Source organism: Oryctolagus cuniculus, chromosome 4 (assembly GCF_964237555.1).
Source record: "Oryctolagus cuniculus chromosome 4, mOryCun1.1, whole genome shotgun sequence".
Taxonomy (NCBI): domain Eukaryota; kingdom Metazoa; phylum Chordata; class Mammalia; order Lagomorpha; family Leporidae; genus Oryctolagus; species Oryctolagus cuniculus.
This window is the reverse complement of record NC_091435.1, coordinates 169,765,483-169,793,460: the sequence shown is the minus strand read 5'-3', so window position 1 is coordinate 169,793,460 and position 27,978 is coordinate 169,765,483. Positions and strand designations below refer to the sequence as shown.

General features: G+C 47.2%; 1 protein-coding gene across 1 annotated transcript in view; it reads right to left on the bottom strand.

The window, feature by feature from the left end:
• The window catches only part of FBXL2 (F-box and leucine rich repeat protein 2), a 96,501-nt gene that overhangs the window by 29,316 nt on the left and 39,207 nt on the right, over window positions 1–27,978 (bottom strand). Inside the window, 2 exon segments of the mRNA XM_051818546.2 lie at window positions 4,790–4,864; window positions 5,117–5,171. Of these exon segments, the coding sequence (XP_051674506.2) occupies window positions 4,790–4,864; window positions 5,117–5,171 (130 nt within the window).

Below are 27,978 nucleotides of genomic sequence, written 5' to 3'. Positions count from 1 at the left end.
GGCCAGGCTGAAACCAGGATCCTGGAACACTATCCAGGTCTCCACATGGGTGACAGGGTACTAAGCACTCAGGCCATCTTCTGCTGCTTTCCCAGGTGCATTAGCAGGGAGCTGGATCGGAAGTGGAGCAGCCGGGACTTGAACCGGTGCTCATGCAGGATGCGGTCATGGTGGGCAGAGGCTTTACCCGCTGCAACTCAACAGCAGACCCAAACGGCAATCCTGACACTCAGCTGCAAGTACCATGCTCACTAGGGACCCAAACCACAGGAGCTGAGTGCAGGACTCTGAGTGCACACTGCCACCTGGCCAACATCCCCGTTACACTGAGAATCCACACCCTGTGCAGGGAGCACTTATTTATACTTTCTTGAGCACTGCCCAAGTTAACCATTATTTTGCAAAGCAAAATTCCCAGGGGGAGAAAGATTATGACTTAGAAATCCAACATGAATATTTAAGTACTTTAATAAACAAAGAAAGAAACTCCAGATTAAGGCCTACAAATGGTGTACCCAATATATTTTCCCCATTTCAAGTTGGTAATATTAACAAACTTTATATTCCTCCTTTCTTTGGAGTAAACATTCTTGAACAGAAAATTTTCAAATTTGCATGTTTGGTTGTTGTTTCTTGGTTTCCAACTAAGGGTAAAAAAACAGAATCCTTTCTAAATACAGTATCGAAGCTAGTAACTCCCGTTTGTACCAGACAGCACACTGCAGATGCGTATTTTAAAACAGAGAGTTTAGAGAACTATAAGGCCTAACATAGGTTTAAAAAACCCTTGGAGGCCGGCGCCGCGGCTCACTAGGCTAATCCTCCGCCTTGCGGCGCCGGCACACCAGGTTCTAGTCCCGGTCGGGGTGCCGGATTCTGTCTCAGTTGCTCTCTGCTGTGGCCCGGGAGTGCAGTGGAGGATGGCCCAAGTACTTGGGCCCTGCACCCATGGGAGACCAGGAGAAGCACCTGGCTCCTGCCTTCGGATCAGCGCGGTGCGCCGGTCGCAGTGCGCTGGCCACGGCGGCCATTGGAGGGTGAACCAACGGCAAAGGAAGACCTTTCTCTCTGTCTCTCTCTCACTGTCCACTCTGCCTGTCAAAAAAAAAAAAAAAAAAAAAAAAACTTGGAAACTTCGGCTGTTCAGATCTGGTTATTTCTCATTTCTCTTCAATAACCAAGACGACACTGGTTACAGATGTCCAGCTTTTAAGGGTACAGGAGATGGCCCAGCCTCGGGACGCCAGTGCAGGTCTCGCGTCGGCTCTGCGCCAACCTCCTGTCGCGGGTAGCCCAGCGCTCCGCCGCCCAGGTGCCTCCACTCCCCTCTGAGCAGACGAGCGGCCCTGGAGACGCTGCTCGTGTTTTGTGTGCCTCAGTTTCTCCAACACGGTGTAGAGAGGGCTGGATGTAGGATGAGACGTGAGGTGTTAAGAATGTACGCAGAGTGCGTAGCACAGTGCCCGGCGCTTGGTAAAGGCCATGCGTGCACTCATCCTGCTCCGGGACGGCGTCCCCTGCTCAGCGTATCTGTAAATCACCACTTCCTTCCCATTTACACATGGACTGCTCCCGCAGGTGGGAAACCACACAGTGCAGTCTCAAGACGATAGGAGACCCGGACGGAGTTCTGGCCTCGTGGCTTGGGCCTGGCCCAGTCCTGGCTGCTGTGGCCATTTGGGGAGTGAACCAGCAGACGGAGCCTTTCTGTCTTTCAAATAAAGCAAAGCCATCTTTTTTGAATCTAAAGACTGGCAACCTGTGTTCAAGGTGCTGCCTCAAGGGAAAACTCAATGAGGGAGACCAGGTTGAAACCCCAGCACCGGTTATTTTAGGTTCTCACAGCAAACCACAAGCTGGCCTCCCCGTAGTACTTCTGAGATGTGTGTATGCAGCAGTGCGCTGCCCCCCGGCAGCCAGCTAAAATTCTGAAATGATGTAATGTACAGGCAGTGATAGCTCCTTAAAGCAGTTGTATTTAACAACTGAAGCAAAACATTCTTAGTTTGGGAAAATCTTCACAACTGAGGCATTAAGAACCGTATAAAAATAAAGTATTTTAACAAGTTTATTCAAAACAATGGTTTTCGGGGCTGGCCCTGTGGCTTAGCAGGTACAGATGCCTCCTGCAAAGCCCGCATCCCATAAGGGCGCCAGTTCAAGTCCTGGCTGCTCCACTTCCGATCCAGCTCTCTGCTGTGGCCTGGGAAAGCAGTAGAACATGGCTCAAGTCCTTGGGCCCCTGCACCCACGTGGGAGACCCGGAAGAAGCTCCTGGCTCCTGGCTCCGGATCAGCCCAGCTCTGGTGGTTGCTGCCATTTGGGGAGTGAACCAGCAGATGAAAGATTCCCTCCCCCTCCCCCTCCCCCTCCCCCCTCTCTCCCTCCCCCTCCCCCTCCCCCTCCCCCTCTCCCTCTCCCTCTCCCTCTCCCTGCCTCTGGTTTTTAGAATTTAAGGTTCCCTTCAACACAAGTACACACAGTGAACAAACACTTGGAGATGATCAATCAGAAGAGGAATTACGTGGCTTACAGCATGTTGGCATGTTTGGGTGGGACACGGTTGCAACCATTGCTATTAAGTCTGGGAAGAGCATTAAAGAACACCCAGTCAGGGACCAGAGTCTCGGTCAGGACTGCGGCCTCTCCCCTCAGGATGACCCCGAGGCCCCTGCCCCTTCCAGGCTCAGAGCGCAACAAGAGAACGAGGGGCTCCCCGCCATAACTGGGAAATCCTGGGCTCAGCCCACTTCTGCAGCTCTGCCACGCTGGCTGGAGATGGGAACCAGAGACCCTCAGGCAGGAAGTGGCCCAGGAAGAGGGAGAGGGCCTCCCCGTCTGGCCACTGGTTCCTCTGGTGACACCGCAGCAGGAAACCAGTGGGAAACTGCTCGGACCCACCTCACTCTAATACCTTCATTTTCTCACTCATTACACACACACACACACACACACACACAACATACACCTTGGTAACAATCACTTGGCAAATATACTACACGAGTAAGTTTTTTTTTAAAGATTTATTTATTTGAGAGGTAGAGTTACAGTGAAAGGAAGAGGCAGAGAGAGGTATCTTCCGTCCGCTGGTTCTCCTCAAATGGCCACAACGGCCAGATCTGTGCTGATCTGAAGCCAGGAGCCAGGAGCTTCTTCCGGGTCTCCCACGTGGGTGCAGGGGCCCAAGGACTTGGGCCATCCTCCATTGCTCTCTCAGGCCACAGCAGAGAGCTGGATCAGAAGTGGAGCAGCCACGTCTCAAACTGGTGTCCATATGGGATGCTGGCGCCACAGGCGGAGGATTAACCTACTGTACCATGGCGCCAGCCCCATGAGTAAGTGTTAAAATGCAATTTCACACCAGCACTGAGTTGGCTACACTGGAAGTGAATAAGCTTTGATCACCACTGCGCAGATAATAAACTCCGGGATCTCAAGCACCTCAAATGAGTCCTCTAGACAATGGCCGTGTTTCCTATTATTCCTCTGTTGGTGAGAGATTTCGTATTTCACAGTCAAGTTTTAACACTTTCCTCACTCGGTCATGCTGACTCCTCCTCAGTGAAAATAGTGACCTGTGTCCCGTTAAATACGGAAACGCACCAGGCCTCAAAGACGGCTGCGCCTCTGACTTCCTGGACACCACGACAGAGGCACAGGAAGCCTCTGGGCCGTCGGGCCACTCAGATCACCTCCTGTCCGGGACAGCGACTCTGTCCTTTCTGCTCTCTGAGGCCCCATTCAGAGTAACAGCTGTCAAGTCTCCTGAGGCTGAAGCACTGGGCACGGGGTTACGAGGCAGAGCTGACGCTTTATGTTTTGTTTCCTCCTCGCTTTACCCCAAATCTTACACCATGTCCACCTGTGTCGGGGCAGGGAAGGAATTCTGCAGAGCAGAGAGAGAGAGAGAGAGAGGGAGGGAGGGAGAGAGAGGGAGAGAGAGGGAGAGAGAGGGAGAGAGAGGGAGAGGGAGGGAGAGAGCGAGCGAGAGAGCGAGCGAGCTAGATTTACTGGATGTGCTGTGAGAAAGCAGCGGGCCAGCAGGACAGCCAAGAGCCCCTCCCACTGCAGCCTGGCTGTGAGCGGCCATCAGGTGGCTGCCCCTTCTTAGGGTGGCTGATGACGCTGTGTGCTTGCACGGGAGCGGCGGGCAGCACTGCCAGAGGCTTTGAACAATGGAGTGGCAGGGCCCACGCTGTGGTTTAGGGGCAAGGCCGCATCTCACATGGGCACCAGTTCAAGTCCCAGCTGCTCCACTTCTGATCCGGCTCCCTGATAATGACCTGGGAAAGCAGTGGGAGATGGCCCAAGTCCTCCAGCCCCTGCACCCACGTGAGAGACCCACATGAAGCTCCTAGCTCCTGGCTTCAGCCTGGCCCAGTCTTGGCCAATGCAGCCATGTGGTGGTGAACCAGCGGATGGAAGATATCTATCTGTGTGTGTGTGTATGTATCTGTGTGTGTGTGCACGCACAGATGCGTAGCGTCTCCCTCTAACTCTGCCTTCAAATAAATGCATAAATCTTTAAAAAAAAAAAATGGAGTGACACAACTCAGTTCAGAAACATGACCCAGGGGGAACGTTGTCTAAAACTGACACAAGGCAAAAGAAACATGCAAGCAGAAATTTGGTCTTGATAAACCCCAGTACCTCCCAGGTTTTCCTCCCTCTTTTACACACCTGCACTTTAATATTTAATCTAAATGCAGCTGAAACAAGGCAGGAAAGAAGCAAACACCTGCTCATCCCCTAGAGAGTATGCTGCATAGACCAAGGCCAACAGTCTTACCTCCACATCTGTCTGAAAGTTAAAAAGGTCTATTCTTTGCCAGTTGCTTCCATCCAGGGCTAAGATGTTCCAAGCCTGGGGGGGGGGGTGAGACACGAGTTGAGGTCAAGGAGATATTTACTGAGAGCATGAAGAGTCTTGGCTCAACTTTTGTCCCTCTAAACTCTCATTCTTGATGTATATTAAAGTTTATCATCAAATACAGAATTATGATAACATTGTTAGACATGAAAGATGAGATTTTAATTTGCAATGACTATTTAAACTAAAACTCAGACCCATTCTAATAGCATTTGGTATTTATTGAAAATCTACAGAATACTCTACCTTGGAAATCTGTGCACATCGGCACAGAGTGACTATATCCAAGAAGGAAAATATTCTAGGAAGAAAAGGGAAAAACACAAAAAATGAGCCAGTGTTAAACATTTAGGGTAGTTGTAATTCAAAAGGTAAAACCTAAAGCGCCATCTGGGTGTTTGTCTTTTCAAGATTCCTCAATGTGCAACACACAAGTGCACATAATTTTAGATCACTACTGTGAAATAGTGACTGTTTCCATGTCCAGAGCCGTTCTGATCGGACACTTTACAAATTCTCTTAAAATAGAACTCATTACAATTAGTTGCCTTTGCTCTAAGACACGGACATGGGAAAGCAGATCACCCCAGCTCCATTCTCAGGCACGGAGCCTGGGGCTGGCTGAACCCTTCTCACGCTCCTACTGTGCTGCGCAAATACTTCCGGTGGTGGACGGCCCAAACAGGTCAGAGGCTTGAGCCACAGGTAACGTGGCTCCAAAAAGCACAGTGATGAAACCTATGTATCTGTTCACTTGGTAGAGGATGGCACTCATAATTTAGCAGGTCTGTAAGCACTCAGTTTTTCCTAAAAAGCCAAGAAAATTTTCCAAGCCAACATTCCAAAGAAAATCCAGGTAAGATTATTCTTAAGTTCAAATCAAGGGGCCAGCGCTGTGGCACAGTGGGTAAAGCTGCCGCCTGCAGTGCCGGCATCCCATATAGGTACCAGTTCGAGTCCCCACTGCTCTACTTCCAATCCAGCCCTTTGCTATGGTCTGGGAAAGCAGTAGAAGATGGCCCAAATCCTTGGGCCCCTGCACCCGCATAGGAGACAAAGAGGAAGCTGCTGGCTCCTGCCTTCAGAATGACACAGCTCCAGCCGTTGTGGCCAATTGGGGAGTGAACCAGCGGATGGAAGACCTCTCTCTCTCTCCTTAACTCTGACTTTCAAATACATAAATCTTAAAAAAAAAAAAAAAGATCAAATCAAGGGAGAGATTCCGAGATGGCAGATTAGGGAGCAACGTGTGTCACTAATGACAGTGAGAAGTGTAGGGTGTGCACACTCAGGGGAGAACTGGAGAGAAAAGCACACTGCAAGTCCTACGGGGGCAGGAGGAACACCGTGGGCCCGTGTGGAGGGTGCAGACACGCAGGACCAGCACAGCTGCAGGGGCCGAGAGCCAGAGTGGGCAGCAGTTTGGAGAGCAGGCGAGAGTGGACTGCAGCAACCCGTGGTGACATAGCTGGAGGGAGAGTGTAGCGCGGGGCCAGACTCGAGCCCTGAGGGCTGGCAGTTGCTCGTGGACCCAGTGAAAGTGGAGGGGGACGTTTGCATTCCTGCAACTTCCCCAAAACAGCGCCCGCGGCCTGGCAGAGAGGGCAGGCACCACTTTGGGTCACGGTGGCAGCTACGGCAGCCTCTGTGCAGGCACCTAACCAGCAGTGGCGGTGGCGGGCAGGCAGCAGTGTTTGGCCAGAGGCGCTTGTGCACTCATGTCATGCAGAGATTCTAGTGGAGGGAACGTCCACAGTCCCCACTGACTCAGCCTGGCTGGGAGGTGGCCGGGCAGCCATGTGGGACAGCAGGGCACCCACAGCCTCCCAGAGTCAAGACGTCTAGGCAGAGCTGTCTCAGGGAGTATCTGCCCCTCTGATGCCTGGACAAGCTGGCAGGGCAGAAAGAAACCTCTGGACCTGGCAGCTGAGGGAGCCCTGTGTGCTGAGACCATGGGGACATAGTGGTCACATGAGAGCAGGTGCAGGGTGTAGCTGGGTATTGAGATCTACCATGCCCAGCTTGGGTATCACCCTGGAAATGTGCCCTACTCTGGAACACTGACCAGAGCACCCTGGCCACACCCACCCGCACCTCTCGGTAGTCACTGAAAGTGCAGACATTCCACAAAGCCACAGAGGCATAGCTCAAAGATGACAGCCACCAGGAGAAAACAAAACTAAAATCAACTCCACAAATGCCTAAAAACAAGCAGAAATTCAAGAAACAAGAATACAGATGACATCATGATAACCATCCCCCGAAAGGAACACAACATTTCAGTATTAGAATACGAAGATGAAGAGACTGACAAAATGCCAGAAACAAAATTCAAAAAATTAATCATAGAATTAGAATCAAATCCACAAACTAAAGAAAATCTTACATGACATGAATGAAAATTTTCCCACAAAACTGAGATATTAAAGAGAAATCAAAATGAGATATTAGAAATGAAAAATTCATTTGCTCAAATAAAAAATCAGTGGAAAGCCTCAACAGCAGACTGGGAAAGGCAGAACAAAGAATATCCTAATTAGAAGACAAATCTTGGAAATAAGAAGTCGGAACAACAACAAAAAGACAAAACAGGGGCTGGCGCTGTGGCATAGTGGGTAAAGCTGCTGCCTGCAGTGCCGGCATCCCATGTGGGTGCTGGTTTGAGTTCCCGGCTGCTCCACTTCTGATCTAGCTCTCTGTTGTGGTTTGGGAAAGCAGTGGAGGATGGCCCAAGTGCTTGGGCCCCTGCACCCATGTGGGAGATCTGGAAGAAGCTCTTGGCTCCTGGCTTCAGATCGGCACGGCTCCAGCTGTTGTAGCCATTTGGGGAGTGAACCAGCAGATGGAAGACCTCTCTCTCTCTCTCTGCCTCTCCTCTCTCTGTGCAACTCTGACTTTCAAATAAAAAAAAAAAAAAACAAGAAGAAATTAAAAAACTTAAAAGCAGTGTGGGAGATCTATGGGATACTATCAAATGACCCAAAATGCAGGTCTTAGAGGAGTTTCTGAAGGTGAAATAATTACAGAAAACCTCCCCAATTTGCAGAAAGAAAGGGACATCCAAGTACAGGAAGCACACAGAACTCTTAACAGACATGACCACGACATATGTAGTCACCTTCCACATAAAACAAAAGATTCTAAAATGCGTATGAGAGAAATGCCCAATCACTCGCAGAGGATCTCCACCAAGACGCACAGCTGACTTCTCATCAGAAACCCTGCAGCTAGAATGGTGAGAGTCAGCGTCGTAAACACTGTCAGCCCGGAATGCTGCATCCTGAGGGCTCTCACTGATGAATGAAGGTGAAACAAAGGCCTTTGATAATGAACAGAAGTTGAAAGAATTTGTCTCCACTTGCCCAGCCTTGCAAAGATGCTTAAGGATGTTCTACACACAGAAACACAGAAAGAGAGCCATCATTATAAAAGAATGAGATGGCAGATGTCGCTCCCCCTCTTCGTGGAGGAACGACACAGGACCCTGCGCTGTTCTTTCGTCTGCTCGGCCCTCCCCGGGTTTGCTGCTGGTTCTTCCCGGGTTGGCTACTATCCCTTCCACCTCCGTGGAAGGGCAGTTCCCCCTGGCCGCATTCCCCACTTCCGCAGGGGAGCGGCACACCGCCGGCCGGTTCTCTCGGGGGCTGCACGGGTTCCCTTAGATGTTCCCCATAGATGTTCCTGGTGCATGCCGTCTCTCTCCTCCTTTATAGTCCTCCTCCGCCAATCCTAACTCGGCTGCCCACACGCCGAGTACGCTGCTCTCCTCCAATCAGTAGCAAGTCCTACAGTTTATTGGTTGAACTGGAGGCAGCTGTGCGGAAGCTGTTTACTTCTCTCCCAGCGCCATATTGTGGGAGAGCAGATGCATAGAATAAGTCTTAATTCCAGTAACTCAGTCTAGTCCGGTTTGCTCCCCACAGCAGAAAACTCCCCAGAAGTACAAAGGAAAGCCAAAGCAAACAACAGGAATATTCATGGGAAAATGGCAGGGCCACGTCGCTACTTATCAATAGTTACCTTGTATGTAAGTGGACTCAACTCTGATTGAAAGACACAGACTGGCTGAATGGATTAAAAAGCAAGACCCATCTACTTGTTGCCTACAAGACACACATCTCACCCACAAACATACACAGACTGAAAGTAAAAGGACGGAAAAAGATAGTCCATGTTAACAGAAACCCAAAAAGAGCTGATGTTGCCATCCTAACATCAGACAAAATAGACTTTAACATAAAAACTGTTAAAACAAACAAAGAAGGGCACTATATAATGATTAAGGGACAAATTCAATAGGAAGATATGACTATAATAAATGTATGCGCACCCAATGACAGGGTACCTAGCTATTTAAAAGAAATGTTGGCCAGCGCTGCGGCTCACTAGGCTAATCCTCCACCTTGCGGCGCTGACACACTGGATTCTAGTCCCGGTCGGGGCGCCGGATTCTGTCCCGGTTGGCCCTCTTCCAGGCCAGCTCTCTGCTGTGGCCCGGGAGTGCAGTGGAGGATGGCCCAAGTGCTTGGGCCCTGCACCCCATGGGAGACCAGGATAAGTACCTGGCTCCTGCCATCGGATCAGCGCGGTGCGCCAGCCGCAGTGCGCCGGCCGTGGCGGCCATTGGAGGGTGAACCAAAGGCAAAAAGGAAGACCTTTCTGTCTCTCTTTCTCACTGTCCACTCTGCCTGCCTGTCAAAAAAAAAAAAAAAAAAGAAAGAAAGAAAGAAATGTTAATGGACTTAAAGGGAGACACGGACTCCAGTCAATAGTAATGGGGGACTTCAATTCTCCATTTTCAGCAATGGGCAGATTAATCAGACAGAAAATCAGCACGGAAACAGTAGAGTTAATTGATACTACAGACCAAATGGACCTAACAGATATCTACAGAACTTTTCATCCTATCATTACAGAATACACATTCTTCTTACGAATGCATGGGACTTTGTCCAGGATAGACCATATGCTAGGCCATAAAGCAAGTCTCAGCAAATGCAAACAAACAAACAAACAAACAAAAACCAAAACCATACCATGCATCTTCTCTGACCACAATGGAATGAAGCTGGAAACCAACAACTCTGGAGTCTCTAGATCGCATGTAAACACATGGAGACAGAACAATACGCTCCTGAATGAACAGTGGGTCACAGAAGAAACCTGAAGAGAAATGAAAAAATTTCTGGAAACAAATGAAGATGACAATGCAGCGTATCACAACTTACGGGATATAGTAAAAGCAGTATTAAGAGGGACATTTATAGCAATAGGTGCCTACATGAAGAAACTGGAAAAGTACCAAATAAATGAGCTATCAGTATATCTCAAGGACCTATAAAAAAAAACAACAAACCAAACCCATAAGTAATAGGAGGAAATAATTAAAATTACAGATGAAATAAATAAAATTGAAACAAAAAATTCAAAAATCAGGGAAATTAAAAGGTTTTTTGAAAAAATAAACAAAACTGATACATCATTGATGCAATTAACCAAAAATTGGGAAAAGATCCAAATTAATAAAATATGAGATGAAAAAGGAAATATAACAGACACCACAGAAATAAAAATCATCATAAGAAATTGCTATAAAGAGCTGTAGGCCAACAAACTAGGAAATCTAGCAGAAATGGAGAGATTCCTAGACACAAACAATCTACCAAAATTGAGTCATGAAGATACAGAAGACCTAAGCAGACCAATAACCAAGACGGAAATTCAATCAGTAACAAAGACCTTCCCAAGAAAGAAAAGCCCAGGACCGGACAGCTTCACTGAATTCTACCAGACATTTAAAGAAGTCAGTCCAGTTCTGCTCAACCTGCTCCGAACAACTGAAAGGGGGGAATCCTCCCAAACTCCTTCTATGAAGTCTGCATCACCTTAATACCCAAACCTAAAAAAGATGCAGCAGAGGAGGAGAACTACAGCCCAATTTCTCTGATGAACATAGATGCAAAAATCCTCAACAAAATATTAGCTAATTGAATCCAACAACACATCAGAAAGATCGTTCACCCAGACCAAGTAGGGTTTATCTCCAGTATGCAGGGATGGTTCAACATTCGCAAATCAATAAATGTGATACATCACATTAACAAACTGAAGAACAAAACCATATGGTTATCTCAATAGATGCAGAGAAAGCATTTGATAAAATAGAACATGCTGGAAAGCCAAGACACTGGCAAAAATTTACCTACATGAAAGATCTCTGTGAGTGAGATCCCAGTGGAAAGAAGGGGCCATCAAAGAAGGAGGTACCTTTCTCTGAAGGTTGAGAGAACTTCCACTTTGATTATGGCCCTGTCTAAATAATGTTGGCATTTGTGGACTCAAGAGGCTGCCATAGCCTTGGTAGCTCATGCAAGAGCCTTGGGTGATCACTGACATCATAAATAAGAGTGTCAATGGTTAAATCAACAACAGGAGTCACTGTGCACTTGCTCCCCATGTAGGACCTCTGCCCTTAATGTGTTGTACTATGAGAATTAATGGTAAAACTCTCTTCAAACAGTACTTTATACTTTGTTTGTCCATGTGGGTGCAAACTTTGAAATCTTTACTTAGTATAGAGTTGATCTTTTGTATATAAAGATAATTACAAATGAATCTTAATCAAGAATGGGATGGGAGAGGGAGTAGGAGATGGGATGGTTTGAGGATGGGAGGGCGGGTATGGGGGGAAGAACTGCTATAATCCAAAAGCTGTACTTATGAAATTTATATTTATCAAATAAAAGCTTTCTATTAAAATCAGTAATAAATTTCTTGTCATACACTTTTGTAAAATACAGAAAATCAAGTTTTTACAATTATCATGATTAATCAATATAAAATTTACAAATAAAAAAATACAACATGCTTTTTATGATGAAAACCTTAAGAAACTGGATATAGAAGGAACATTCCTCAATACAATCAACGCAATACATGACAAACCCATGGCCAGCATCCTACTGAATAGGAAAATGCTGGAAGGATTCCCCCTAAGATCCAGAACCGGACAAGGACACCCACTCTCACAACTGCTATTTAATAAAGTCTTCGAAGTTTTAGCTAGAAGCCATTAGGCAAGAAAAAGAAAACAAAAGGATACAAACTGGAAAGGAGGAAATAAAATTATTCCTATTTGCAGATGACATGATCCTATACAAAAGACTCCACTAAGACTATTGGAATTCATGAAAGAGTTTGGTAAAGTGGCAGGATATAAAATCAACACACAAAAATCAGTAGCCTTTGTATACACAGACAATGCCAAGGTGAGAAAAGTACTTCTAAGATCAATCCCATTCACAATAGCTACAAAAAAAAATCAAATACCTTGGAACAGACTTAACCAAGGGTGTCAAAGATCTCTACAATGTTAATTACAAAACACTAAAGAAAGAAATAGGAGATGACACACATAAAAAAATGGAAAAATAATCCATGTTCATGGATTGGAAGAATCAACATCATCAAAATGTCCATACTACCAAAAGCAATTTACAGATTCAATGCAGTAGCAATCAAAATATTGATGATATTCTTCGCATCTAGAAAAACATGCTAAAATTCATATGGAACACAAGAGACCCCGAATAGCTAAAGAAATCTTATACAATGAAGTGGGCTGCATCACAATACTTGATCTCAAGACATACTACATGGCAGTTATAATCAAAAACACCTGCTACTGGCACAAAAACAGACCTGTAGATCAATGGAACAGAACAGAAACTCCAGAAATCAATTTATACATCTACAACCAACTTATGTTTGAGAAAGGAGAAGGACAGTCCCAGGAGGACAGACTCTTTAACAAATGGTGCTGGGGAAACTGGATCTCCACATGCAGAAGTATGAAACTAGAGCCCTACCTCACACCTTACACAAAAATCCACTCAAAATGGATCAAAGACCTAAATCTACGACCTGACACAATCAAATCATTAGATAATATTGAGGAAACACTGCAAGACACTGGCATAGGCAGAGTCTTCTTAGGAAAGACCCCAGAAGCACAGACAGTCAGAGCCAAAACCGACAAAAGGGGTTACACCAAACTGGGAAACTTGTGCACTGCAAAAGAAGCACTCAGCAAAGTGAAGAGGCAACCTACATTATGGGGGAAAATATTTGCAAACTACACAACTGATAATGGATTAATTACTAAAATCTATAAAGAGCTCAAGAAATTAAACAACAAGAAATAAACAATCCAGTTAAGAAATGGACAAAGGACTTCACTAGGCATTTTTCCAGAGAAGAAATTCAATGGTCAAAAGAAATTTGAGAAAATGCTCAGGGTCACAAGTCATCAGGGAAATACTAATCAAAACCATGGTGAGGTTTCATCTCACTCCAGTTAAAGTGGCTCTCATACAGAAATCAACAAATGACAAATGCTGGCAAGGATGTGGGCAAAAAGGTGCCCTGGTCCACTGCGGGTGGGAACGTAAACTGGTGCTACCACTGTGGAAGACAGTATGCAGACACTTCAGAAATCTAAATACAGCCCTACCATATGACCCAGCCATCTCTCTCATGGAACTTCACCCAAACAAAAGAAATCAGTTTATAAAGAGTTATCTGTAGCCCCACGTTCACTGCAGCATTATTCACAATAGCTAAGATACACAACCAACCCAATTGTCCATCAACTATTGACCAGATAAAGAAATTATAGGATATATGCACTACAGAGTGCCACTCAGCTCTAAGAAAAAATTACATCAAATCCTTTGCAACAAGAGGACACAACTGTAAACCATTATACTTAGTGAAATAAGCCAGTCCCAGAAAGACAGGTGTCATGTTTTCCCTGATCTGAGGTAACTAACAGTACCTGAAATGGATGCATTGGAGTGAAACACATTTTGAGAACTGATGGTTGCTTACAGCCCTTGTCTCCTCCACTGAGCAACAGTGTTTTGTTTTGTTTCTCTTCATACTATTTGTTGAGTTCTTTACTTAGAGTAGGGTTAACTATGTGATCTTTAAGTACACTGGAAATAGAACACTAAAAATTAACAGTGGGAATCTGAGAGGAAGGGGGAGGAAGGGTTGTAGTGTGGGTAGGCGGGAGGGCGGGTAGGGGTAAGTGCCACTATATTACTGAATCTGTATATATGAAATACAAGGAACTTGTGTAACAAATACAATTTTAAAAGATCAAGTCAAACTGCTCTACAAGATAAAGTAACTTTACATTTTAATAAAAGCCACTTGAGAATAGTGAACTTGGTAAGAGAGTAATTCAAGAGACTGGAAAATAGCAGATAGGCAGAGTTCTAAACAAGGGATGGTAAACAAAATATTTATAAAGATAAAACCCTAGGCCAGCACCGTGGCTCACTAGGCTAATCCTCTGCCTTGCAGTGCCAGCACACCGGGTTTTAGTCCCAGTCGGGGCGCCAGATTCTGTCCCAGTTGCCCCTCTTCCAGGCCAGCTCTCTGCTGTGACCCGGGAGTGCAGTGGAGGATGGCCCAAGTGCTTGGGCCCTGCACCCCATGGGAGACCAGGAGAAGCACCTGGCTCCTGCCATCAGATCAGTGTGGTGTGCCGGCCTCAGCGCTCCAGCCGCGGCGGCCATTGGAGGGTGAACCAACGGCAAAGGAAGACCTTTCTCTCTGTCTCTCTCTCTCACTGTCCACTCTGCCTGTCAAAAAAAAAAAAAAAAAAAAAAAGATAAAACCCTGAATGTAGCAAAAGGGAGACACAGTAGTTATGGTTATACATAATTACAAAAATCAGTAATCAGGAGACAAAGTTTAAAAAAGCTCTTCACACCTTTGAAACTGTGCACAAGCCTTGTCACTAGGTGTATTTTAATGCATAAATCAGAACATGAGGGAGGAGATGTACAATTCAGCACACACTCTCTCAGACTTACCCCCTAAGGTAAAGCTAAAAACTTGCCACAGGACTCCAAATCCCATTAGGTTGGCAGGTACCAATGCCATCTTTCTAGTTAAAGTGATCAGTTTCAGTTCATAATTGATCATAGATAGGATTACGTGTCAAAGGGATCACATAAATAAGACCAAATGTCTGCTAGTAAAAGATAGAATTAAAAAGGAGAGAATGATCCAACATGGGAAGCAGGCCACACAGCCCTACGAAAGTATGTGGAACAAAATAAACAAATATTAGCTGAATAAACAAAAGTTTTGATTTTTTTTTAAACAAAGAAAGCTGTACATGGTAACAAATGACATCTGACTTTTTTGGAATTAACTCAAGCATTAAAGTGTATCATCTATATAAATGCTAAAAGGTATTAACTGTTACATTTAAGAGAATAATAAATTACATAAATTCCAACAAACATACTATTTCCCCCAGGCAATGATATCATTGTCATGGTTGTGACATAGTTCATTAAAGCAAGTACCTGAACATCCAACAGCCCAGTGTTCTAAATATAGTTCAGGGAGTAGTTCTTAAGTGAAAGATTATCTGCAGGAATAACTTCCACAATTTTTTGACAGGCAGAGTTAGACAGTGAGAGAGAGACAGAGAGAAAGGTCTTCCTTTTTCCGTTGGTTCACCCCCCAAGTGGCCGCTACAGCTGGCGCACTGTGCCGATCCGAAGGCAGGAGCCAGGTGCTTCTCCTGGTCTTCCATGGGGAGGACTTGGGACCATCCTCCACTGCACTCCCTGGCCACAGCAGAGAGCTGGCCTGGAAGAGGGGCAACCGGGACAGAATCTGGCGCCCCGACCGGGACCAGAACCCGGTGTGCCGGCGCCGCAAGGCGAAGGATTAGCCTAGTGAGCCACGGCGCCGGCCCCACAATTATGTTTTAAAGTTCAAAATTCATATATAGATACTTCATGTGTATAACTTCATATATCTACTTTATGAATTAATTGTAAATGCTTAATTTCTTTTTTTTTTTTTTTTTTTTTTTTTTTTTTGACAGGCAGAGTTAGACAGTGAGAGAGTTAGACAGAGAGAAAGGTCTTCCTTCCATTGGTTCACCTTCCAAGTGGCCGCTATGGCCAGTGTGCTACGCTGATCCGAAGGCAGGAGCCAGGTGCTTCTTCCTGGTCTCCCATGGGGTGCAGGGCCCAAGCACTTGGGCCATCCTCCACTGCACTCCCGGGCCACAGCAGAGAGCTGGCCTGGAAGAGGGGCAACCGGGACAGAATCTGGCGCCCCGACCGGGACTAGAACCTGGGTGCTGGCGCCACAGGAGGAGGATTAGCCTAGTGAGCTGCGGCGCTGGCTGTAAATGCTTAATTTTCAACAGGCAATACATTCAAATAGTCCCAATAGTGGTTAAAATAATAAAAAGGTATAGAATAAAGAATCTCTCTTATGCCCAGGAGTCTTTCTAGTTCTTCTTTTCTCATCATCTCACAGATAACCATTGCTACTTTTTATGTATCTTTCAGAGTTTCATTGTTTTTATAAGCCTATACAAATATATCTTATTTTCATTCTTTTCTCTAGAAGGTGTTATTTATGATCCTCTGCCCTTTTTTTCATTTGATACAGCTTGGCAATATTTCTTTATCAGTATAGAAAATTTATTCATTTTTTTATTTAAATATCACATATTCCCTATATTTTGATATTAGAAATCTTTTCTAAAATTATCTTCTGGGGGCCAGTGCTGTGGTGTAGTGGGTAAAGCCGCCGCCTGCAGTGCCAGCATCCCATATGGGTGCCAGTTCAAGTCCCGGCTGCTCCATCTCCAGTCCAGCTCTCTGCTGTGGCCTGGGAAAGCAGCAGAAGATGGCCCAAGTGCTTGGGACCCTGCACCCGTGTGGGAGACCCAGAAGAAGCTCCTGGCTTCAGATCAGCCCAGCTCCAGCCATTGTGGCCACCTGGAGAGTAAACCAGCAGATCGAAGACTTCTCTCTCTCTGCCTCTGCCTCTCTGTAACTGACTTCCAAATAAATAAATAAATCTTAAAAAATAAAATTACATTCTGTTGTTGGTGTACAGTAAAGCATTTAATCTTTGAATGTTGATTTTTGCATCCAGCTACTTTGTTAAATGTTATTATCTGTTATTTTTAAAAATTTTATTTAAGTTATACAAGCTACATGTTATTATTTCTAATGGTTTGCCTAGTGTTTCTTTACTTTTTTCTCTTTGTACCTTCATTTCTTCATCTTGAACCTTTTGTATACTGAGTAGAATCAGGACACTGCATTTTCGTCTTAGTCCTGTTTCATCGGAAATAATGTTAACACTCCCATGCTCAGTGAGTAACCTGGTAGGGACAGATGGAGGCCTGTTCACTACTTGCATGCTACAAACGCCCACAGTCCCTTCCTCTGTGAGCCGAGACCCCTGCTCACAACTTCCCCAGTACCACAAGACCCTGCTGCTCACAGTGCCTTGCGTCACCAGAGCCCTGCCACAGGGAGAGGTTGCCCAGAAGAGTCTTGCTCAAGTTATTAGGGAGCTCTGCAAAGGGCGTGTGAACACCTGTGAATTTAAGGAACTCAAGAGCTGACGGTCTACAGAGGCCCCGGGCACTGTGAGGTGCTGTGCTCGCCTCCCTGCCTGCAGGCCGCTAGCAAACAGGAGAGCCTTGGTTCAGGTCGATGGTCCCAATCCCCACAGCCGTGCTGGGGCGCTCAGCTGAGAGACTGCAGAACGAGTTCCAGGAAACGCGAGGGCTCATGTCTCACTCTGAACTTCACCTTCCCGCCTACACTTCCACTGCCGGTCGAGCAGCCACAGTTACGCTCAGCGACTGACGTGTGTCACTCCACAGGGTTCTGTGGTCTCGAGTGGCCACAAACAGCGCCTGTCTTGTTGGTCTTTCTAGCTTCCATGTGACCTTTTCTTACATCTTAAATCAACAAGACCTCACAAAAAAGTGTCCCCTGGGTTACGGAAGCGTACCACGAGCGCTCCAACACGAGGGGCTCAATCCTCACTGCAGCTTGTGTTGAACCATCACTGCACCCAGCCTGTAAAACTCATGACACAGAGATGACTAATTTAGTTTTGTCTAATATATCTTGACACTGTGACACTTTAAAGCGTCTACACGCAAACCTAGCAAACTTTTATCTTGCTTGGATGGATTCAAGTTATGTGGACAGAGAGGCCCATGCCAGAAAACGCGAGCTGCTCATCAGGTCCACAGCCCCTCCTTCCGGGATACAGAGCTACGCCCCGGTTTCGAGCCTCTCAGGTACAAGCAGCCATGGAAGGTGAACTGGCCAGAGGAGAGTCTCCTTCCACTAGATCCTCCAGGCTGCCTGCTGACCTCTTCACACCCAGTTCTGAGCTGAGCAGTAAGCAAACCCCCGCTGTGTTAAGACACTAGACGGTTCTTTGCCACATGCCACATTAGAAAATCCTGACTGCCCCACACGGAAACACGTACCTTGAAATGGGCTGCTAGTAGAACAAAAACCTAAAATACGTGCCATTTGCCCAGTGGCTGAAACATGCATTGGCAACTGCCAAGATGCTGACTGAAAACGTGGAGGGCACACAAAGAATGTAGGTCAGGAAACGGGCTGGAGAGCCAAAATGTTAGTGGATAAAGGCTCCTCCTTGTAGTTCCCAGGGCAGTATCACAAGAGCCCTGAGGAAGGAACCAGCTGGTTTGCAAACAAATAAGAGGAGGAACTAACACAGAAACTTAGGGCCCCAGAGAGCTGGAAATGCCAATTACTTCTAAACACCACAGGGCAGAAAATAAGATTGAAAAGTAGTTTAAGCTATTCTATTAAGCAGAATAACTAACATATGTAGCAAAGATCAGATTAAAGCTGTCTCTTTCCACGTCTACGGTTTCAGATGTCTCAAGACAGATACCACTGGGGACAGAGGCGTGAGAACCAGGAAGCAAAAATAAAATGGCAAACAAGGGTGGACATTTGGTGCTGCGGTCAAGTGGTCAAGTTGCTGCTTGGGACACCAACACCCCATTATCAGAAAGTCTGTTTCAACTCCCTGCTCTTCCACTTCCTGCTCCACCTTCTGTGGATGTGCACCCTTGGGGGAAGCAGGTGATGGCTCAAGAACTTGGGTTCCTGCCATGTCAAAGTTCCAGGGGTCCTGCCTTCGGCCTGGCCCAAACCTGGTGCTGCAAACATCTGGAGAGTGAATCAGAATTCCACAGAAGATCTCGCACACTCTCTCTGCCTCTGCGTGACTCACAGAACTACATCTTCAAAGGCATATTTTACTTTATATAAATTATACCACAATAAATAATATAGTTGAACCTTTAAAGATGACTCAGTGATTAGGTATTGCACAAACTCTAAAGCACAGGTGCATGAGGGTCCAACCATCAACAGCCACAGTCCCTGTCCAGCACATCCGTGCATCTACACAGGAGGGAAGCTAAGGGGTCTCTGACCTAAAAACAGGAGACCCCCCAGACAGCTAGCATCCTAGAGAGCACAGGGGTCCATCGGGGAACAGATGATGATACCGTCAGTCCCCAGACACCTAACATCCTAGAGGGCACGGGGGTCCCTCGGGGAACAGCTGCGATGATACCGTCAGTCCCCAGACAGCTAGCATCCCAGGGAGCACAGAGGTCCTTCAGGGAACAGCCAATGATACCATCAGTCCCCAGACACCTAACATCCTAGAGGGCACGGGGGTCCCTCGGGGAACAGCTGCGATGATACCGTCAGTCCCCAGACAGCTAGCATCCCAGGGAGCACAGAGGTCCTTCAGGGAACAGATGATGATGCCGTCAGTCCCCAGACACCTAACATCCTAGAGAGCACAGAGGTCCTTCAGGGAACAGCCAATGATACCGTCAGTCCCCAGACAGCTAGCATCCTAGAGAGCACGGGGTCCATCAGGGAACAGCCGACGATACCGTCAGTCCCCAGACACTAACATCCTAGAGAGCACAGGGTCCATCGGGGAATAGACAATGATACTGTCCAGTCCCACAGCACACGAGCACTAAGGAGCTGGAGCACTCGGGAGAGTGTGAACTCTCAGACACAATTACTGAGCTGCCAGTCAAGGCAGGACACCACACTTGGGAACCTCTGGGAGTGGAACAAAATGTCCAACGGGACAGAGATGAGAAAAAGGAAAATCCATGTAATGGCTGGGGACAGGAATTCAGCAGGGAACGGGGAGGGCAACCTGTGTTAACACCTAAATGAAAACAACACCTGAAGAACGAACATGGCGAAATCTTCAATCACATCTGCTGAGGTTTAAGGAAAACTCACTCAGGAACTGCATGCAAAGTTTTAGCTTAGAAGAAAACAAAGGAGAATGGTACCTTTAGGAGTCACTGAAACACACAGGCAGATGTGCCCACAAGAAGAAATTAAACTGCAACCTGCTTTTTCCAAAGGCGTTCAAGACAATGATCTAGGACACGGAAGAACAGTGTACGTCAGAACAAGAAAAACTTTCACGAAAGAACAGATTCATAAATAACGTTTTCAGCGGTAGACTAAACATGGAGGGCCGGAAGAGGAAGCAGACCGAAGGAAAAGCCCTAAGGCAACTGTCCCCCAGTGGTCCGCGGCCTCGAGGGACCCCGCGGCACCTGCTCCGCAGAGGCAGCCCCATCGACACGGGCAGAGTGCTGCCTGGCCCACGGCATGGGCGTCTGTGCTGCGAGGGGCGGGCTGCACGGCGAGCAGGAGATTATTTTTGAGTCTGGGCGTCTCAGCTCACACATTCACCATCTCACGTGACAAAAGGCAGGCACTCAAGGAGGACTTCAATGGTCTGAGGGGACAGCAGCTGATCCGCAGACGGCACCAGCTTGTTCATGAAACAAATGCCACAATTACAACAACCCACACCAGGGAACCCGGCAGGCTTTATGTAAAATAGGTGAGTTGAGCCTCTCACTTCAAGGATAATTATGCCAATGATAAATTCAAGTTTTCAAGTGAGCATTAGAATTTTGGAAAACTTGTATCAGCTTCTATGAGATGTCAACTACCCAATTACTGAAGACTTTTCTGGTAAGATCAATGTGATATTTTAATATTCCATAATGAAATGTGTCAACACTAGGAAGATCTGAATAACTGTGAACCATATTTTCCAAATGACCAATATATGGTATCCCAAAATACACTGGGTATGAAGGAAAGATCCGAAGTGCAGACAGTTGAATAGAAAGTTTAATGTAACAAAGCTTACTGCCATGGTTATACCCCACATTGCAACTAATCTTTAAGAAATGGCCAGCTGTTGAATACGGAAGACACATCAAACACGACAGCCACAATTATCTGAAAAGGCTGTTAAAATGCTCTTTTCCTTTCAAACCAAATATATTTGTGAGGGTGGATTTTTTCATATGCTTCAACTCACATCGCAACAGACTGAATGCATAAACAACAATCCAGCTGTCTATTAAACCAGACATTAAAAGCAAGATATTAAAGAAATTTGCAGAAATGTTAAACATCAATCTACTATTTTTTTTGTTTTGGAAAATATTTTTAATAAAATGCTATTTGTGCTAACATATAAAAGGTTTACCATATTTTCAGAAATTAATAAATATTTAACCGTCTGTTTCAAATAGTAGCCCACACAGGAAAAGTTCTTTGGGGTTCCAAACGCTTTTTAAGAGAGTAAAGGTGCACAAAGCCTAGATTAAGACAGTGCCCAGGGTAGACACCTGGCACCTGGTTACGGCGCTGATTAGGATTCCTGAGTCCCACATCACAGTACCAGGGCCCAGGGCCCAGCTCCACTCCTCGGATCCAGCTTCCAGCTACTGTGCACGCTGGCAGGCGGCAGGCGAAGGCTCCAGTAGCTCAGTCACTGGCACTCAAATGGGAGACCAAGTGGAGCTCCTTGGATCTTGGTTTTGGCCTGGCCTAGCTTTAGCCATTACAAACATTTGGGGAGTGGACTAGTGGAAGGGAATTCCATATCTGTCTCTTTCTCTCTGCCTTTCAAATAAAATAAATACATAAAAATTTTCAAACAATACCTTTACATGAATAAAAGTTAAAAAGGAAAAAAAAAAAAAAAGAGAAAGCCAAAAAGAGAAACAAAAAGGATTTGAGAGAAAGTGACAAATAGTGAAGACAGATGAAGAACACCTAACACAGGTAATAGGAAATCCCAGAAAAACAAAGGGCGTGGATGTGAGCAAGTAAACAGAAGTACTAAAAATTATAAAGCAGGATAATATTCTCAAAATTTAAGAAAGGATTTCAAAGAAAACACTACACTTTTTTTTTTTTTAACAGGCAGAGTTAGTGAGAGAGAGAAATAGACAGAGAGAAAGGTCTTCCTTTTTCCATTGGTTCACCCTCCAATGGCCGCTATGGCTTGTGTGCTATGCTGATCCGAAGGCAGGAGCCAGGTGCTTCTCCTGGTCTCCCATGGGGTGCAGGGCCCAAGCACTTGGGTCATCCTCCACTGCCCTCCCGGGCCACAGCAGAGAGCTAGACTAGAAGAGGAGCAACTGGGACTAGAACCCGGGGTGCCGGCACCACAGGTGGAGGATTAGCCTATTGAGCACGGCGCCGGCCAACAGGCCAACACGACGCATACTGACATTATCTGATGCAGCAAAGGCAAGAAGCCTTGGATCCATGCTGACCTCCCACCTACACACAGCAAGCAGGCCCCATTTCCCTGCCTGCTCATACAGCCCCACCCTGCCTGGACTGCTGGACACAGGGCCCAGCCATGAGCCTGAGCTCTCCCTGCTCCCCCAAGCTCTCCCCCCAGCTCAGGAACTCAGCCCAAACCCTGTCATCTCACAGGACCTCTAGAACCAGCCCAAGCTCTCCCTCTATTCTGGGCAGCTCAGTTTTAGCTCAGACCCCCAGTCCCCTCCCTGCCACTCTGCACGGTATAGACCACTCGTCTGTAAGGCAGGTGCTCTCTCTGCTAGGTGTTCGCTGGCAACTCTGCCCCCTCCCAGGCTTCATTCTTCTGAATACATCTGGCCTGGCTGTGGCCTCACCCCGTCTCTTCTTTCCCGACACCATCAGCTCAGAGTGACAAGTACCATGACATGTTCCAGTAAAATTAACAGACTTAAAAGAAAAAGTCCTTGGCTATCAATGCAAAAAGAGAACGAAGGGAGAGTAACTGTAGAGATTTGATGTACACAGGAGGTACACATGTTCTTAAACTCGATGGAGCAAGGACGTGGCCACACTGTGGCTCCTTGCCTGAATGCAGACAGAATCCCCGAGGGACCCTTCACTGCTGCCTTCCAGACCTGCTCAGTCTAGGCGCTGTATTGTCCCCCCACCCCAAACCCTGCCATCCTTTCCAACTAGCTGGCCCACAGACAGGAAGGCTGAAAAGCCCGGAACAGCTAGCTCAGCTCCACCCACCAAGGCCTGTTAGGAAGAGTGCAGATCGGTGCTGCCTCACTGGGGGCACCAAAGTGTGTGGAAGAGGAGCAGGAAACGAAACTGCAGCCAGACCACACTTAGGCGGAGAAGATAAATCCACGGAGGTGGGTGACCACCTGCCGGCGTGCACAGACTGGACATGTGGCAGGGGGCTCTGGCCTCAGGGGCCAGGCTCTTTTACATCTTAGATGGGTTGGGGGTAGGGGGTAGGGGACAGCAAGCAGAGGTGAATTCCTCCTTACTGGTGTTTCAAGTGGCCACCGGCCTCCAGACCTGGGGAAGAATGTGGGGTTCGGTGTAACGACAACAGGGCGTGAGACCGAACTGAGACTCAGGGACAAGGAATAAATTCCAGTACTGTCTGTCCTTTGGGCAATGAGCAAGACTGCCGGGGCTTACATCTCGGTTCATCAGTCTTGATTCCTAGTATAAAGAGATGGGGAACCCAATTCTCTCTGGCTACTTCCTGCTGATACGGAGCACAGACACGGGGCGAGGATTTGAGCAAAGATCTATACTCGGGATCAGACTGATGGCAGAACAGTTTCATATTGCTACTGTGAGATGGCTTGAGTCCCTGCAAGAACCTCTGGACTAAGTTCACTATACATGGCAGAAATAGGAGCACTGTGATTATGGGACAAAAGGAGATACTAGAGACACTGCCTACGGTGGAAACGATGGCCAAAATGAGGCAGAGTTACCTTGTGATTACATTTTTAAAATTTATTTATTTGAAAGTCAGAGTTACATAGAGAGATAAGAAGAGGCAGACAGAGGGAGAGGTCAGTGGGTCTTCCATCAGCTGGTCCACAATCCAAAGCTGTGCCAATCCAAAGCCAGGAGCTTCCTGCAGGTCTCCCACGCGGGTGCAGGGGCCCAAGCACTTGGGCCATCTTCCACTGCTTTCCTGGGCCATAGCAGAGAGCTGGATGGGAAGTGGAGTGGCCGGGACTTGAACCGGTGGCCATATGGGATGCCGGCACTGCAGGCGGTGGCTTCACCCGCTACGCCACCGTGCCGGCCCTGTGAATACATCTTGTTGCCACGTCTTTTTGTGCATTTGATCCCATCTCTTACCACACCCGATTTATTGGTGTAAAAGCAACAGTCCTCACCCAGGCTGTGAGGCGGTCTAGCGGCGGTTCTGGAGAAGCACCTCTGCCCGCGAGTCCACCTGGTCCCTGAGGGGCGACGGTGCTGTGCTAGCACATATAAACCTCAGCTTTACTTGCCTCGTCTACTGAAATGGCTACTCCAGTTGTTCCTGTTCCCATCGAGATACCCAGCAAGGGTATCAAGGCGGTGAGTCCGAAATCCCTCTTGACGCGGTGGGTTACAGGAACAGAAAACGACTGGCCTACGGTACAGACAAAGGAGGAAGTAGGACAGCCAGTGTACAGGTCCCTGGGCAGCTGGTGGGGAGGCAGATGTACGCCTGGTCACCACAGAGGAAGAATGCCCATTTGTGGCCTATACATGCGATCACACGGTAAAGACAACCTTTAGGCCTTCATGGGCAGGGGAACGGGATGTTTGAATGGGTGTGAGGAGCTGGGTGTGAGGAGCCGCGGTGGCCAGCGGGGGGGCCTGGAAGAGGGACAGCCAGGCCGCAGGTGCCCCGGGCAGTGAACTCGCGCCATGGGAAGAGGGAAAGGAAGCACACGTGATGCACAAAGGGGCTTGGCCGATGAGCGAGGCCGCAGCGAGAACACCTGGCCCAGGTACGGCAGGTGGTCCCCAGCGGTTATTCCCCATGCAGTGCCGGTGTTTCTTCCTCCAGCCGTGCTGGCACTTCTCCCTGGGGGTTCCAGAGACACACGCCCTGGGGTTCTGGTCCTTGCAATGTAAACAAGTCCGTGGGCCTTTTCCCAGCCCTTGGGGGAGCAGTGTGTGCAGATCCCACGGGAAGAGACACTGGGAGGCTAGAAGAAAGGTAATGAGAGGCACTTAAGAATTCGGGGAGGAATGTGGGGGAGAGGTGTGCGGGGGCCTGGAGCCACGACAGGGGACCAGGCCAGAGGCAGGAGACAGCAGAAGAGCATCCTGGCCGGCGCCGCGGCTCACTAGGCTAATCCTCCTCCTTGCGGCGCCGGCACACCGGGTTCTAGTCCCGGTCGGGGCGCTGGATTCTGTCCTGGTTGCCCCTCTTCCAGACCAGCTCTCTGCTGTGGCCCAGGAGTGCAGTGGAGGATGGCCCAAGTGCTTGGGCCCTGCACCCCATGGGAGACCAGGAGAAGCACCTGGCTCCTGCCTTCGGATCAGCACGGTGCGCTGGCCGCGGCGGCCATTGGAGGGTGAACCAACAGCAAAGGAAGACCTTTCTCTCTGTCTCTCTCTCTCACTGTCCACTCTGCCTGTCAAAAAAAAAAAAAAAAAAAAAAAAGAAGAAGAAGAAAAAGAGCATCCTATCCATGAGAGGTAAGACTGCTAAGAGAAGTCTTTCACCACAGGTCCAGTCGTGGGGGCGACTGCTGTCAAGCGTACGGCCAACGTTAGGGCTGGGACTACAGCTGCAGACAGTAACAGAAGGTGACTGCTTCTCTTCAATCCATCTCATCCAGAGTGTGTCAGCGCCCCGAATCAGCAGGAAGTAGCCAGAAACAAACTGGCGCCCCATCTCCTTATCGACACTCAGAGTCAGGACTGCTAGAACAAGGACATAGCCTCGGCCGGAGTAATAGGAAAACTGCTAATAAGAGTGATCAGGAAAAGGAGCACTTGAAGGTAAACAATGATATGAATGAAAATAAGTATATTACACCAGACACTGTAGAGTTTATAAGAAAACTATAGAGATGACAATTTTTAAAAATATTTACTTATATATTTGAAAGGCAGAGTTACACAGAGATCTTCCACTTGCCAGTTCACTCCCCAAATGACTGCAATGGCCAGGGTTGGGCCGGGCCAAAGCCAGGAGCCTGGAACACCATACAGGTCTCCCAGGTGGGTGCAGGGGCCCAAACAGGCCAGCTTCTGCTGGGTTCCCAGGCACTTTAGCAGGGAGCTGGATCAGAAGTGAAGAAGCAGAGTCAGAATGGCATTCAAATGGGCTCACATGGGCTTCACTGCTGTTCTACCATGTAGGCTCCATGATGACAATTTTTTACACTCAGACAAAATGGACAAATTCCTGGAAAAAAAATCACACTAGAAAAGATGACTCAAGAAGAAACAGAAAGCTTTAAAAATCCTACACCTAGGGGTGTAGTGGGTAAAGCTGCCACCTGCAATTCTGGCATCCCATATGGGCACCAGTTCAAGTCCCAGCTGCTCCACTTCCTATCCAGTTCCCTGCTAACACACCTGGGGAAGGCAGAAGATAGTCCAAGTCTTAGGACCCTGCCAGCCACTTGGGAGACCAGCATGGAGTTCAGCTCTCCTTCAAATAAATTTTTCCCAAAGAAACTTTTATTTAGGAATATAAACTTCATGTATTTCATAAGTACAATTTTAGGAATATAGTGCTTCTTCCCACCATATCCACTCTTCCATCCACACTCCCATACCTTCTCCTCCTCCCTCTCCCATTCCCAGTCCCATTCTCCACTAAGATCCATTCTCAATTAACTTTATACACAGAAGTCCAACTCTACACTATGTAAAAAGTTCAACAATTTGCATGCACACACACACACACACACACACAAACTGCTCCTCAACAGTCAAGACAAGGGCTGTTCAAAGTCATTGCATCTTGAAGTTAATTCCACTTCTTTTTTTGAGAAACCTAACTTTAAAGAAGCACCCAAGAATGACATCTGTTGGGAGCACATAGACATAATTATAATACAGCTCCTTGAGGACAGAGAATGTGCATGGGAAGTCAGTGCACAGTGACCCTGGTGCTGATTTAACAATTAACACTCTTATGTGTGACGTCAGTGGTCACCCGAGTCTCTTGACATGAGCTGCCAAGGCTATGGAAGCCTTTTGAATCCACAACTCCATCAGTATTTAGACAAGGTCATAAGCAAAGTAGAAGCTCTCTCTTCCCTTCAGAAAAAAGTACCTCCTTCTTTGATGACCACTTCTTTCCACTGGGGTCTCACCCACCAAGGTCCTTCATGTAGGACATTTTTGGCTCAATATTTTAGCTTTCCATACCTGAAATGCTCTCATGGGCTTTTCAGTCAGAACAGAATGCCTTAAAGGCTGATTCTGAGGTCAGAGTGCTATTTAAAAAAATTGTCATTTGGGGCCGTTGCTGTGGCACAGCGGGTTAACGTGCTGGCCTGAAGCACCAGCATCCCATATGGGTGCCGGTTCAAGACCCAGCTGCTCCATTTCCAATCCAGCTCCCTGCTGTAGCCTTGGAAAGCAGTAGTCCTTGGGCCCCTGCTCCCACGTGGGAGACCCAGAAGAAGCTCCTGGCTTTGGATCGGCGCAGCTCCAGCCATTGCAGCCAATTGGAGAGTGAACCAGCAGATGGAGGACCTCTCTCTCTCTCTCTCTCTCTCTCTGCCTCTCCTCTCTCTGTGTAACTCTGACTTTCAAATAAATAAATAAACCTTAAAAGAAAAACTGTCATTCTATGAGTCTTCTGTGTAGACTGCTTCCCATGTTGGAGCATTAACTCCTTTTTAATTCTATCTATTATTATTACCAGACCCTTAATCCTATCCATATGATCACTAACACTTAATATCTTTGCCATCCAGCTTAAGAGGATTTGGGGATCCATGGCAAGCTTTTAAACTGTACCCTCAGGAGTCAGTCCAAAGGAATGTATGCAGAATTATACAGCTTTACGTTATGAACTTCACACATTTCATAATTTCAAAGTTAGGAACATGGTGATTT